The 15,466-nt window shown below is 39.1% G+C and overlaps 1 protein-coding gene across 5 annotated transcripts in view; it reads left to right on the top strand.

Annotated features, from left to right (window-relative positions):
- Nucleotides 1-15,466, top strand: part of LOC100374264 (single-stranded DNA-binding protein 2-like) — a 92,420-nt gene that overhangs the window by 55,972 nt on the left and 20,982 nt on the right. For all 5 annotated transcript variants that reach the window (XM_085503037.1, XM_085503038.1, XM_085503039.1 and 2 more), the window contains exon 9: nucleotides 59-122. In XM_085503037.1, coding sequence (XP_085359163.1) covers nucleotides 59-122 — 64 coding nt within the window. The remainder of the gene's footprint in view (nucleotides 1-58; nucleotides 123-15,466) is intronic.

The following is a 15,466-nucleotide window of genomic DNA, read 5'->3' on the forward strand; positions in this document are numbered from 1 at the left end:
ATTTTTCCATTGTAATTTGTGTTTCAGTTTATATTTATATATTTTGTTTGCATTCTAGCCTCCAGGGGGAGTACCGGGTTCACAACCACTATTACCAAACACAATGGACCCCACGCGGCAAGGTAAACTTATCTTTCTTAACATTATGATAATTGTACATGGAAATATTCAATAGTGTCTCTCTATTGTATCATTTGACATCAAATGAATTGATAAGATTTATAGTATTGAGTGTATTGTGTATTTTAGTTCGTGGTGAATTCAGATTTGCAAAATTTTGTGTGATTGTGTTTTTCTTTCTTTTCAAAATGCATGGTGCCAGTTTTATGCCCCTTGTATTTGTAACTTTGTGAATGAAGGGAAAGAATGTCAGTCCATAAACATTTTTGTAAAACATGTTTTTGTAATTGTTGACTTATAATGGAATCATTTCATGCATGACTTGTGTAACTCTTTGCTTCTTGTGAGGATGGACTCTTGGAATAATTACAATAGCTCCCTCTAGTGTTGTAATCTGTTATTTCTCCTGTTGTCATAGTGTACATTACTGATCCATGGGATTACCATGCTGCTCTATTATAATTTTTTGGGTTAACTGGCACACAATTTCTTGGCAGTTTTAATGATTTTCAAAAATGTATGTACACTAAGATTCTAATTTTGTGAGCCATGCTGTCATCCAATGGTAATGAACAAAGCAGCTGCCAATTACACTGCAGGTCAGCAGTCATTGACGATGCAACAGAGCAGTAGTCATTGACGATGCAACAGAGCAGTAGTCATTGACGATGCAACAGAGCAGTAGTCATTGACGATGCAACAGAGCAGCAGTCATTGATGATGCAACAGAGCAGTAGTCATTGACGATGCAACAGAGCAGCAGTCATTGACGATGCAACAGAGCAGCAGTCATTGACGATGCAACAGAGCAGCAGTCATTGATGATGCAACAGAGCAGCAGTCATTGACGATGCAACAGAGCAGCAGTCATTGACGATGCAACAGAGCAGCAGTCATTGACGATGCAACAGAGGAGCAGTCATTGACGATGCAACAGAGGAGCAGTCATTGACGATGCAACAGAGGAGCAGTCATTGACGATGCAACAGAGGAGCAGTCATTGACGATGCAACAGAGGAGCAGTCATTGACGATGCAACAGAGGAGCAGTCATTGACGATGCAACAGAGGAGCAGTCATTGACGATGCAACAGAGGAGCAGTCATTGACGATGCAACAGAGGAGCAGTCATTGACGATGCAACAGAGGAGCAGTCATTGACGATGCAACAGAGCAGCAGTCATTGACGATGCAACAGAGCAGCAGTCATTGACGATGCAACAGAGGAGCAGTCATTGACGATGCAACAGAGGAGCAGTCATTGACGATGCAACAGAGGAGCAGTCATTGACGACGCAACAGAGGAGCAGTCATTGACGACGCAACAGAGGAGCAGTCATTGACGACGCAACAGAGGAGCAGTCATTGACGACGCAACAGAGGAGCAGTCATTGACGACGCAACAGAGGAGCAGTCATTGACGACGCAACAGAGGAGCAGTCATTGACGACGCAACAGAGGAGCAGTCATTGACGACGCAACAGAGGAGCAGTCATTGACGACGCAACAGAGGAGCAGTCATTGACGACGCAACAGAGGAGCAGTCATTGACGACGCAACAGAGGAGCAGTCATTGACGACGCAACAGAGGAGCAGTCATTGACGACGCAACAGAGGAGCAGTCATTGACGATGCAACAGAGGAGCAGTCATTGACGATGCAACAGAGGAGCAGTCATTGACGATGCAACAGAGGAGCAGTCATTGACGATGCAACAGAGGAGCAGTCATTGACGATGCAACAGAGGAGCAGTCATTGACGATGCAACAGAGGAGCAGTCATTGACGATGCAACAGAGGAGCAGTCATTGACGATGCAACAGAGGAGCAGTCATTGACGATGCAACAGAGGAGCAGTCATTGACGATGCAACAGAGGAGCAGTCATTGACGATGCAACAGAGGAGCAGTCATTGACGATGCAACAGAGGAGCAGTCATTGACGATGCAACAGAGGAGCAGTCATTGACGATGCAACAGAGGAGCAGTCATTGACGATGCAACAGAGGAGCAGTCATTGACGATGCAACAGAGGAGCAGTCATTGACGATGCAACAGAGGAGCAGTCATTGACGATGCAACAGAGGAGCAGTCATTGACGATGCAACAGAGGAGCAGTCATTGACGATGCAACAGAGGAGCAGTCATTGACGATGCAACAGAGCAGTAGTCATTGACGATGCAGGTCGGCAAGCAATTTTGTAATTTTAATTTATTCATTTAGAACAGTACATCCATAAATGGTTTTTCATGCACAGCATATAAATATAAAAATTAACATAGAATTAAACAAACCACTGCAAAAATGACGAGAACACAATAAAGAAAAGCATAAATAGGGTATAAAATAACATGACTACAAATAATATAAAATTACAATAAAGCAGTGATGATGCAACGCTGCAACAGAGCAGCAGTCATTGACGCCACAGGTCGGCAAGCAGTGACGATGCAACAGAGGAGCAGTCATTGACACCACAGGTCGGCAAGCAGTGACGATGCAACAGAGCAGCAGTCATTGACGTCACAGGTCGGCAAGCAGTGACGATGCAACAGAGGAGCAGTCATTGACACCACAGGTCGGCAAGCAGTGATGCTGCAACAGAGCAGTAGTCATTGACGCTGCAACAAAAGCAGTAGTCATTGACGCTGCAACAAAAGCAGTAGTCATTGACGCTGCAGGTGGGCATACTGTGACGATACAACAAAGCAGCATTGTGTCCTGACATTCTTTTGAGCCAAAGTGAAATATTTATCGCTGAAGCAGTGTCTTTAGAATTTAATTATTTCAACAATTATTAGAGATGAGTTAATAATTGAATGTTTTAATTAGTTGAAGATAAGGAGTGTTATCAGCAGCAGCTTATACCATTGTAAATATGCTACACTGTGTTCTCCTTAGAATTCTCATAATCACTGGAGAGTTAACGCAAGATAATTAACGAAAACCAGATTAGTTTTATCTGTTGAATTTAATGCGTCATTGCAGGCACTGTGCTTATCTAGTGTTGCTGCATTAGATACAGAATGTATCTGTTGTATATCATTGTGTACATAATTTGGCAAAATGTGTTTACTAAAAAAATTTAATGAAGATTAGAGGATTTCTAGGTATGCTTTATGAGTGTTAGTTGATTTTATCCATCACATGACCAGAATTGTGAAACTTGATTGGTCGTTTCAATGATTATCACTTGAGGTTGATAAAATTGCGAGATATTTGTAAATATAATTTTGTTTTCAATCACCTTCACAATCACACTAGCATTCACTATGCATTCTAACAAAGGTTGAGAGAGATTAATGAGTTCTCTGTAAAAATCCAATGATTCCTCTTTGCTGTAGAGGAGAAAAATGATCCTTTTTCTATTCAGGTAAAGTAATTATCAACACGACTTGTGAGGACTATGAGGGAAACACGCTGCAAATCAATAAATGCCTTGTATGAAAGCCATGATTGTAATTGCAATCTGACACGGCAGTGTTAGTCTGCTCATGACATGAACACTCAGATTGATGGCAAAGGACAGTTATAACTACCTCAGTCTGAAAATTGAAAACTACATCAGTTACAGAGCCATGATCTGCATTATTGACAATATTTTTGTGTTTTCAGATGGGATACTGATTTTAAAATGACCTTTGAGATGACTTATAAACACGCATGGTGTCGAGAGGGGGTGGAATAATAAAAAAAATGTTACATGCTACGTGTATGGCACACCTAGACAACTGATATTTGCATGATATAAATATAGACCATGTGACATCACATGCATTTATTGGTATCAGAAAAGTCATTTCGACATGGGTATCAAATGCTGCGTATGTGCATGCCCTATGAAATGTTAACTGCCAGAGATGTTTGTTATTGCTGTTATAACAGGTTTTCCTCATTTGATACATGATATTTTTATTATTATATGGTCTCTGTCATCAGTTTCCCATCCAGCTGACAAAAATGTCTAGAATTGAAGCAAGTCTTTAAAAGTAATATCTTGCCAGCACAGGTTTTGAGTTTCAAAGACAAATGCTAACCATTACATATTAACGTCCTAATTGTATAAATTTACTGTATACCAATGATGCACTACTTCTTTTTCACAATTACATTTTTCAAACCTAGTAAGAACTTCTGTGTTTGTGTGGCAACTGATCTGGATGTTTTTCAATTTAATGTAGTGGCTTGTAGTGCATTGATTGCAAAACAGGGCTGTGTTACAATCTTGCTCTCATAATTATGTAGTAATTAAATTTCATTGCAGCATATGAAACTGTAGGCTTTTAAGGGGACTATGACGGGTAAAGGAAAATTACGTACCTTGTAGTGTTTGTTGGCTGTTCTTATCCTTAGATAAAGCAGCGGTTAAGTCCTAATAATTGCCTCTTACTACCCATCAGCCATGAACACATGACATAACAGTTGGAAATCATGATGACAGTGAGCACACAACAATGTCAAAATGAGGAGAGACGTACGTCTGCAAAGGGCTGCTTTAAAACTAGGGGAGATGTACATCCACAGAGACAGTGTATTAACTCTTATCAGAGTTGCTATGTAATCATACATTCACATGGGACACACCTGTGTGCCTTGTCAGCAGCCTTGTATTCCGGGTTTTGTATCACATTAGAAGAAAATCCTGTTCCCATGAACACACGCTTCATCCCTTGGTTCATTACATTTTCATCTCAGTTTTCTAATCTCTCTTCTATAAACTATATATGCAATGTTGTTTAACCACTGTGTATTTTGTAAATTGATGCATTGTAGTAGTGGCTTTATTATCTTTCATCCGGGAAAGTCAATACTCTGTTACCTTGACGATGATTTCTTGTTGTGTAGGAGATCAAAGATTTCTTATCCCAACTATTTAAGCTGCAGTTTTCTTATGATTGTGAAGACGAGGTCATGCTTTTATTTTCTGTTATTCCACTGTATCCAGGATGAGACTTCTCATGTCATATGCCAATTTGATTACACCAGGAAGGTCAATGCTCAATTACCTTCACTGGGAAAATTGCAATTGTTCATTTGTGCTGGTAATCATGGGTTGCTATCAGTTTTCCATTTCCACATTCATTCCAGCATGTTACTGCCTCACCTGTTTCAACTACATTTGATTTGAGAATCATTTTAAAAAACATGTCATACTCTTGATAAGACAAGCATGATAAATTGTTGTGTGCATTCAAATGGATGATTGACTAATTCCTTGCATAGAAGCAGCATACAGTAATAATCCAATAAATAGGGTCACTTCAAAGACAGCTGGTCTGTGTGCATGAGATAAGATTCCGGTAGGAATGAGGAACTGTGGGAAACAATACATGTATTGGTGTCACATTAGATTTTCAGTGTTCATTTATTACAAACTAATTAATATAAATTAAAATCAATTTTGAGCAAGAGATGTTCATTTATTTAACAGTTATGCATAATTGTCATACTTGTAACAATGTTTTATTTTGTGTCCGGATTAAACTACAAGATATTGTCTAAGCTGTCAATAACATAAATTTACATCAATCTTAAAAAACTGTTTTCATAATTTTCTTGTTCATGATCTTGTTAAAAACTACTATAAGCTTTCAGTAGTTTCACACTGGTAAGTAATTTTGGGTAACATTGACGTACCTTGCAGTCAGTTTAACATGTGGGCTTGAAAACTACCCCGATAGATCCAACAGCAAATTGATGCATTCAATACATGTTTTTGAGGAGAATCTCATTATTTTGGTCAATTTCTCTCACAGCTTGGGCTTGATGACCTCAAAACATGTTGTACCTTAGCAACCATCTCTTACATTGTGTCTACTAGTAGATCAAAATGTAATTCATTTCAGTGATGGATTTCTTCTATCAAAGAGAATTGTGTCGTCACTTGTAATTGAATGGTTCTTGTATACATGTTTGGTTCAAAGTTATAAGAACCACAATATAATATCAACTTACCTGTATCTTGTAGATGTTGTTCATACTTTCATCTGATAGGTTTATCCAATGCGTTGAATCTTGTCAACTAAATCCAACAAGGCTGTGCTTGACAAGTTAAGAATGATGAATGTTGTATGAACCAATCAACTTGTCATCTGTCCAATTGATAATACAGAAACACATGATATACTAGTAGTTATATTTATCCATAGTATAGTCTAACTGTAGTTGTCTGTGTGATATTATGCATATTTACACGCTTGGAACCCAAACTGATCTATGTACGTCTGATGTGACTGCATAGTTTGATGGCCTGTTTCATTCATGAAGTTGCAGATGCTGAATGAATGAGGTGCATTATCTTGTTATCAGTTCTAGTTACTGGAGGGCAATTGCTGGAAGCCACACTCATTAAATCACTGTTGCCTTCTATTTAATGGTAAGAGGTAGATAGAGTAGGCAAGCCACTTTAATGAATGACAATTTGAGATTCTCTCCAACGTGCTGTGTGGTTTCGCTTCTCGTGTGACATATTGGGATATTCTGTTATTAAACAGGGGTGGGTAAGTGAGTTTGGGTTTATTGGTTGCTTAGTTACCATGCCTGTGAAAGAGCAGTAGACATGGAAACACTTAATGTCATCAGGAATCAGCAGGTTCATGCAGATATGTCACTACAATACAAGCTTTATAGTTTTGTACTGACAAGTTTATCTTGTATTGTAACGTATCTCTGAGGAACATGCCCTGTATGTGGTTCTATGCCAAGGTTTCATATCAACCATGCCCTGTATGTGGTTCTAGGCTAAGGTTTCATATCAACCATGCCCTGTATGTGGTTCTAGGCCAAGATTTCATATCAACCATGCCCTGTATGTGGTTATATGCAAGGTTTCATATCAACCATGCCCTGTATGTGGTTCTATGCAAGGTTTCATATCAACCATGCCCTGTATGTGGTAATATGCAAGGTTTCATATCAACCATGCCCTGTATGTGGTTATATGCAAGGTTTCATATCAACCATGCCCTGTATGTGGTTCTAGGCCAAGGTTTCATATCAACCATGCCCTGTATGTGGTTCTAGGCCAAGGTTTCATATCAACCATGCCCTGTATGTGGTTATATGCAAGGTTTCATATCAACCATGCCCTGTATGTGGTTCTATGCCAGGGTTCCATATCAACCATGCCCTGTATGTGGTTCTATGCCAGGGTTCCATATCAACCATGCCATGTATGTGGTTCTATGCCAGGGTTCCATATCAACCATGCCCTGTATGTGGTCCTATGCCAGGGTTCCATATCAACCATGCCCTGTATGTGGTCCTATGCCAGGGTTCCATATCAACCATGCCCTGTATGTGGTTCTATGCCAGGGTTCCATATCAACCATGCCCTGTATGTGGTTATATGCCAGGGTTCCATATCAACCATGCCCTGTGTGTGGTTCTATGCCAAGGTTTCATATCAGCCATGCCCTACATGTGGTTCTATGCCAAGGTTCCATATCAACCATGCCCTGCATGTGGTTCTATGCCAAAGTTTCATATCAACCATGCCCTGTATGTGGTTATATGCAAGGTTTCATATCAACCATGCCCTGTATGTGGTTCTATGCCAGGGTTCCATATCAACCATGCCCAGTATGTGGTTCTATGCCAGGGTTTCATATCAGCCATGCCCTGTGTATGTGGTTCTATGCCAGGGTTCCATATCAGCCATGCCCTGTATGTGGTTCTATGCCAGGGTTCCATATCAACCATGCCCTGTATGTGGTTATATGCCAGGGTTCCATATCAGCCATGCCCTGTATGTGGTTCTATGCCAAGGTTTCATATCAGCCATGCCCTGTATGTGGTTCTATGCCAAGGTTTCATATCAACCATGCCCTGCATGTGGTTATATGCAAGGTTTCATATCAACCATGCCCTGCATGTGGTTCTATGCCAAGGTTTCATATCAACCATGCCCCGTATGTGGTTCTATGCCAGGGTTTCATATCAGCCATGCCCTGAATGTGGTTCTATTCCAAGGTTCCATATCAACCATGCCCTGTATGTGGTTATATGCCAGGGTTCCATATCAACCATGCCCTGTATGTGGTTCTATGCAAGGTTCCATATCAACCATGCCCTGCATGTGGTTCTATGCCAAGGTTTCATATCAATCATGCCCTGTATGTGGTTCTATGCCAGGGTTCCATATCAACCATGCCCTGTATGTGGTTATATGCAAGGTTTCATATCAATCATGCCCTGTATGTGGTTCTATGCCAGGGTTTCATATCAGCCATGCCCTGTATGTGGTTATATGCCAGGGTTCCATATCAACCATGCCCTGTATGTGGTTCTATGCCAGGGTTTCATATCAGCCATGCCCTGTATGTGGTTATATGCCAGGGTTCCATATCAACCATGCCCTGTATGTGGTTCTAGGCCAAGGTTTCATATCAACCATGCCCTGTATGTGGTTCTATTCCAACGTTCCATATCAGCCATGCCCTGTATGTGGTTCTATTCCAGGGTTCCATATCAACCATGCCCTGTATGTGGTTCTATGCTAAGGTTTCATATCAACCATGCCCTGTATGTGGTTCTAGGCCAAGGTTTCATATCAACCATGCCCTGTATGTGGTTCTATGCCAGGGTTCCATATCAACCATGCCCTGTATGTGGTTCTATGCCAGGGTTCCATATCAACCATGCCCTGTATGTGGTTCTATGCCAGGGTTCCATATCAACCATGCCCTGTATGTGGTTCTAGGCCAAGGTTTCATATCAACCATGCCCTGTATGTGGTTGTATGCAAGGTTTCATATCAACCATGCCCTGTATGTGGTTCTATGCCAGGGTTCCATATCAACCATGCCCTGTATGTGGTTCTATGCCAGGGTTCCATATCAACCATGCCCTGTATGTGGTTCTATGCCAAGGTTTCATATCAACCATGCCCTGTATGTGGTTCTATGCCAGGGTTCCATATCAACCATGCCCTGTATGTGGTTCTATTCCAAGGTTCCATATCAACCATGCCCTGTATGTGGTTCTACGCCAGGGTTTCATATCAACCATACCCTGTATGTGGTTCTATTCCAAGGTTCCATATCAACCATGCCCTGTATGTGGTTCTATGCCAGGGTTCCATATCAACCATGCCCTGTATGTGGTTCTATGCCAGGGTTCCATATCAACCATGCCCTGTATGTGGTTCTATGTCAGGGTTCCATATCAACCATGCCCTGTATGTGGTTCTATGCCAGGGTTCCATATCAACCATGCCCTGTATGTGGTTCTATGCCAGGGTGTGTGCGTGTGTGCGCTTCAATTGTACATGTTGTGCCTGCAGTTTCCCATTGATAATTATGCATAGTTGTGTTTGTGAAGTACTCTCCTATAAATTTGTAGTAGACATGGTAACCACATCAGTTACATTGGACAAACATCAGTAGATAGTAGTTTATTGACCTGCAAATAATCTGTAGTGTGACTGTGATGGTAGCACAATAAAGTTGACAAATATCTTGTGATGCTAGGTCAACTTCAAAACATGACAAATACATGTACTTTGTGAATTTTTCTAGCATAAACATTTCTGCATTACTGAAACTTTGTTTTTCCCGTGCCAATCACAGCTTGAAGTGTCTTATAGATTTGTAATAAATATACTGTATGTGTGGTGTACTCCCTGAGGGCAGTGTGTCATGAATTCTATTAACACATCACCCTCACAGCAACTGTGATGTGTTCCCATTCATTTTGTTACACATACCAAATCAGTCATCCAATAACCAAACAAAACATCTGTACTCGTATATTTCCAAAATAAATCTGTTGTCATTGCTTCTGTGAGTCATTTAAATTGCTTGACTAATCTCAACAACATCAACTATTTTTGTAGGGCTTTAAGTTTGTGTGAGGACATTGTTTAAACTTGGGATGGCTTTTAATGTTTATTAGTCCCCATTCGGACGAAGTCCGAAAACGAGGACTTGTAATTCGGTCTCTGTCCGTCCGTGTGTCCATCCGGAGTCATATCTCGGAGTCCCTTGGACCGATTCTATTCATTCTTTGCATGTGCCTAGTACTTTATGTGGGGCATATGCACATGCAGTGATTTAGCGATTCGATTAAAAATGGCTGACTGGCAGCCATCTTGTTTTTTGAAAATGTTGTATTTTGGACATGCTTTGTCAGTTTTCATTCAAATTTGGTACATACATGTACTTTATACATGTTAGGATGCATGTCCATGACAATTTGTTCAAAATCTGGTCAAGGATGGCCGATTGACAGCCATCTGACTTTTCGGCCTTACTACTATATTTCCACAATTTATGTATCATTTTCGTTTGTATTTGACACTTACATCATACATATCAGTGTGTTTCATAATCAGATCAAAGATGGCCGAATAACTGCTGTTTTTATTTTTGGCCATATTACTACTACATGTACATGGAACATGCGTTTTGATGTAAATAAACAATCTGTTGTATAGGCCACTTGGAACTCAAGTTTCAAGAACACACTCGCGACAACCCCTTCGCTTTTATAGGATGAGCACAAAAAGAACTTTCAAAAATTTAACAGGGACTGTGTCATTTTCAATGACTTGTTTGGTTGGTGTTTTGGTTTGACTGTACCAATAGTACTGCTTCCAATCTTTCTGAAAAGACTAAACTTACCAGAATATCTGATGTACACATGGTGGTTTAAGAACACTCATAATTTCTTGCATTGTCATCTACATAATTGTCATTCTTGATTGACACTATCTTGACAACTGATTACTCACATTTCAAAATGTTAATACTCACAAATGCTTGTGCCTAGAATGGATGTGCCTAGAATGGATGTGCCTAGAATGGATGTGCTTATGTTCTCTTCAAAGTAACATTGACAAAATCAACTCTCAAGCACTATAAAGCAGTGTAGTGGGTCTTATATATTGTGGTATGTGTGGAGGGTGGGAGTAGTGTGAATGAAATGTACGCACAAACTAATGTAAAGCTCTTACCTGTATTGCTTCATATAATTGATATCAGTTGAGAATATTGGGTGTCTATGCCCCACATTAACAATTGCTTCTCGTTGATTCTCTCCACTAAGTGCAAGTTGTTGTTTCTGTGAAAGCTTCAAGTCTTTGATCACTTCACTTTCAAAAAGCAGTCATCTAACCAGCTGCTTGAACAGATCACTGAAGCTTAGCCTTGTCAAAAAGAACAGTTCAAGTCAGTAAATCATTACGTAGGCCTTCAGGGAGAGAGCTGTAGCCAGCTGTGAGGGTAGACACAAACATACTTGGATGGGTCTCTGTAATGAACTCCCCAATGTCATGCTTGTCTTTCTAACCCTCTCTACTTTCACACATTCAATTGCAGTATTGTATTTTAACTGATTTGTCTAGTTAGAAAACATATTATTAGGTTTAATGAACGAAAGATTCACTAAATTCGACTAGTCCTCGACTAGTAGACTAGTACTCTCATTCTCTCCTATATTGCTATAAATGTTGTGTGTCACTGAATATAAACAAGCAGTGTGTACTAACAAGATCTATGCTCTGATTGTCCCAATTAACTATTTATATCAAAGCACATCGTATGCCTGCAGTATAAAACCCCACAAAGCATGTCCAGTTTCTATGTTCCTTCAATAAAATATCAAAGATGCCTTGAGGGGAGGAGGTATAGATAAATGGCAATAGCTATCAGCATTTAGTTGGGATTGAGTGAAATAATTGCTTTCTGTTTGGTGCTGTTTTATCATTGCCACATTCCGTGCACTTTCTTCTTTAGAAAAACGTGAAGGGAAATAAAGCATTAAGATTAGTAGCAGTGCTCATTGAGAGGTCAATGCCACTGTAATCTTTGTACACTGTGGCTTCAATTGAAATGCAGAATCATTACATAAGTCATGTGGAAATTTACGACAGGAAAGACATTGGTGTATTAGCCAGGCGTTAGAACCATGGATGCAAAGGAAATATCCACATTACCTGTTCCTTAAAAGGGGTGTGTCTCCCACAACTTGTAACTGGCTGCATCTCTTAATTGCTCCGTTGTAGTTTAGTAAAATATAGTCCACACTTGAAGTGTTTACAATGACACATGTAGTGTTTGCAGTGCCTCGTTCCTGCATGTACTATGTTAGACACATCTCAATGACTATTTTCACAGACACTGTAACTGTAATCTCTGTTTCTGCAACCGGATATTGTGGCCGAGGTTACCTCAAGTCATTTTGAGAAGTTAAGAAATGTCATAAGCCTGTGTAGTCTTCACCAATGTACAGTGCTGACCGGCAGCGCTCAGTATGAAGCATGAGATATCCAACAACGTTATAGTGTTGACTAAAAGCTTTGACATGCTATGAATACCCATTTCTTAAGTTAATTATCACATAGTCGCTCTGATTCCATTTACTAAAAGTATTGTGCGAAAACATTAGCAGGAATGCACATGAGTATTGATTGGCTGACAGTCAGAATGCCTCATTAATATTATCAGTAACGACCTCAGTTAGTGGGTTTCATTTCAATGTTAATAGCCAATACCTTTAATGTCTACATTATGACTGCCTCCAGTGCTGACACCTAGTGCATACCATACAAATTTAATCATACTCAGTTTGGCAGGCACATTATTAACATGCCTCTTAGCTCATCAATTCAACATGGTTTCCAAACCTTCCAATTGCTGTGCACAAAACAAAATAGCTTTGTTAATCCAAGAGTGTTGAATTCATGTATTAGCCATTGTCCTATGGTTTGCTGAGTTTGATCACACTTTTTTTTTAAGAAACTTGTCAACAGGGATTTAGTGTTTCTATAGATTTAAAGCATGCCATGTGTGGGGAAGCCATTTGAGGTTCTGCTTCACTTCATCTGTTCAATCACAGTTCCTCAACACCCGGTTAGGAAACGCTACGGATTCGAACGGCACAATGCGTGTTTCGCGTTCGTACAGTTCGGATGCCCTCAGCCTGTTACTTTTTGCATTAGCATAAAATTAGCATAAGATATGACATCATTTGAATTTCAGCGCATGCGTATATTTTTTGTTTTGATTCACTTTATCGTCTGGCAAATTCACTTTGGACGGTCCCATTTATTTTTACGAAACGGCATTTTATTCATACACCACCTATTGAATGAAAGGAGACAGCAGATATGGGGTTACATTAGTAACAGTTCACAATCATGGACGAGTTTGGGTTCAGAGGTTTCACCGGCAAAATTGAGCACAAAAAACATAAAACTATTATAGATTAAATAATCACCATGGCGATGACACTTTCGATAGCGCATATAAGCAAAGAAAAACTCAATACAACATCAGATGATATGAATAAAAAGGTTCCAAAGTGAACTGGCTAGTTCCGAGACAGCAGTATGTATCCATGGGACGACGCCATTTTATCCACTAAAATGTCAGATTAAAATAATTTTATATGGTTTTAAAATTATGTTAAATGGTCGCAAAACCACAAACATAGCAATAAAAACATAAAAACCTCCATCTACGATTACATTTATAAGTTTAAACTAAAATTTCTGACAGTAGTGTTGAAAACAAACGTAGTCTAGGAAACGCATTGTAAATAAATAGGACGCCATTTTGTTTCTTTTGGTTAAAACAATACAGTTGAAACATTAATGGATTTATCTTTAACTGACAATTTTACACCCATATAAGCAGAATTGCCCTAGTCGTTGACCATTGTACTTTGATTATTTTAGAATGAATAAGCAAAGAGTGGCTAAAAGGACGATATAAAAGGTTCCAAAAGTTACGATGCCCACCGTCATTAACATTGTGTCGAAAGGTGACGATCAAGTAAAACACAAGCTCAAAATGAACGTTGATTTTTTTGGGTATGAGACAAGTATACATAATCGAAAATACTTACCTAAATTTAGAAAGACTAAAACAATCTTGTAAATAAAATTCGATGATCTTCTCCTGGTATATTATACGTAAGATATGAAAAAATCGAGAGATACTGAGAGTACGGTCTGACGTTTACGTAAGAACGCAACAGTACTATGACGTCATTGTCTCGCAGGAAGAGCGAAACACGCATCCCCCAGACGCAACCGTCGATTCACGCGTATAGAACAATAGCGTTTCCTAACCGGGTGTTGAGGGACTGTGGTTCAATACTTAGGACTTTGTAGACTGTATATAATTAAAGCTTGTTGGCTAGGCAGGCAAAATAATATCACACTGTATGCTTATTTCTTACTGTGAAAAGACTGGCACAATGTGAGGAGCAAAGAAGCTTGTTGATGGAGATTGGTTTATTGTTTACAATAATATAGATATAATTTCTGCAGCCATTAAATTTTATCAGGAGACACTTGATTTGATCCATTAGCTGGGTATTTTTTTCTAAAAAAGAATCATTGCGAATTGAAGTGACATTTATATGGGTAAAATTCTCCTTCCCTTGGCATGTGTTACTATTTATGTTTTGTCTGCAAGCTGGAAAAAACTTTTATACCCGCTGAAGTTGATCAAGTTTGTTTGACTAACATTCTTGACTACCCAGCAACTTTGTATCATCGTTTTATCTTGTGTCAATGGATCTATTTCTCATGGTGCCATTACAAAGTAAACTGTCATGGCCTTTGTTTTATGTCCTCCAAATGACACTAGCTTTGTTATTAAATAACCATGTTCTCATTTAGATATGTTATGATTATCAATATACCTATATAATTGCATCTAATTCTAAGAACTGCATTTATTTGTTTTATATTTCCTTGGATGTTTCAGTTCACAGCTCTCATTTTTAGCTCCGCTGTCGACTTTGTCGAGCGGAGCTTATCATATGAGTGATTGTCTGTCGGCGTCCATCGTCGTCCGTGTCAATGTTTTACTTTTTCGACTTCTTCTTGGAAACTACAAGCCTGAATGGTTTGATACTTAGTGTATATGTACCTTGGGTAGACCTCTCTTAGGTTGGTTCATTTCATGATCATATCTTCAATTCTCTAATTTTGGTGAATATTTTTGTAATTTTTGGTAAAAAAGTGATATTTTCAACTTTTTGTTAAAAACCACAAGTCCAATTGCTTTGATATTACATGTATAGATACTACATGTGGACCTTTCTCAGATTTGTTCATTTCGTGATGATATCTTCAATTATCTAATTTTGATGAATATTTATGTCATTTTTGGTAAAAAGTGATATTTTTGAATTATTGTTGAAAACAGCAAGTCCGATTGCTATACATATTGTTCATTTTCTAATGATATCTTCAGTTCTATAATTGAAATGTGCCTTGCTAACAGCGGAGCTATCTCAGCCGAAAGGCTGCTTGTTTTATGTTGATCTACCTAATGTTTTGTGTTGTATATCTAAAGCCATGGACAGTGAAGTTATTTTTTCAGTTCAATGTCA

This window comes from Saccoglossus kowalevskii, chromosome 9, assembly GCF_978046115.1.
Source record: "Saccoglossus kowalevskii chromosome 9, keSacKowa6.1, whole genome shotgun sequence".
In the NCBI taxonomy this organism is placed as follows: domain Eukaryota; kingdom Metazoa; phylum Hemichordata; class Enteropneusta; family Harrimaniidae; genus Saccoglossus; species Saccoglossus kowalevskii.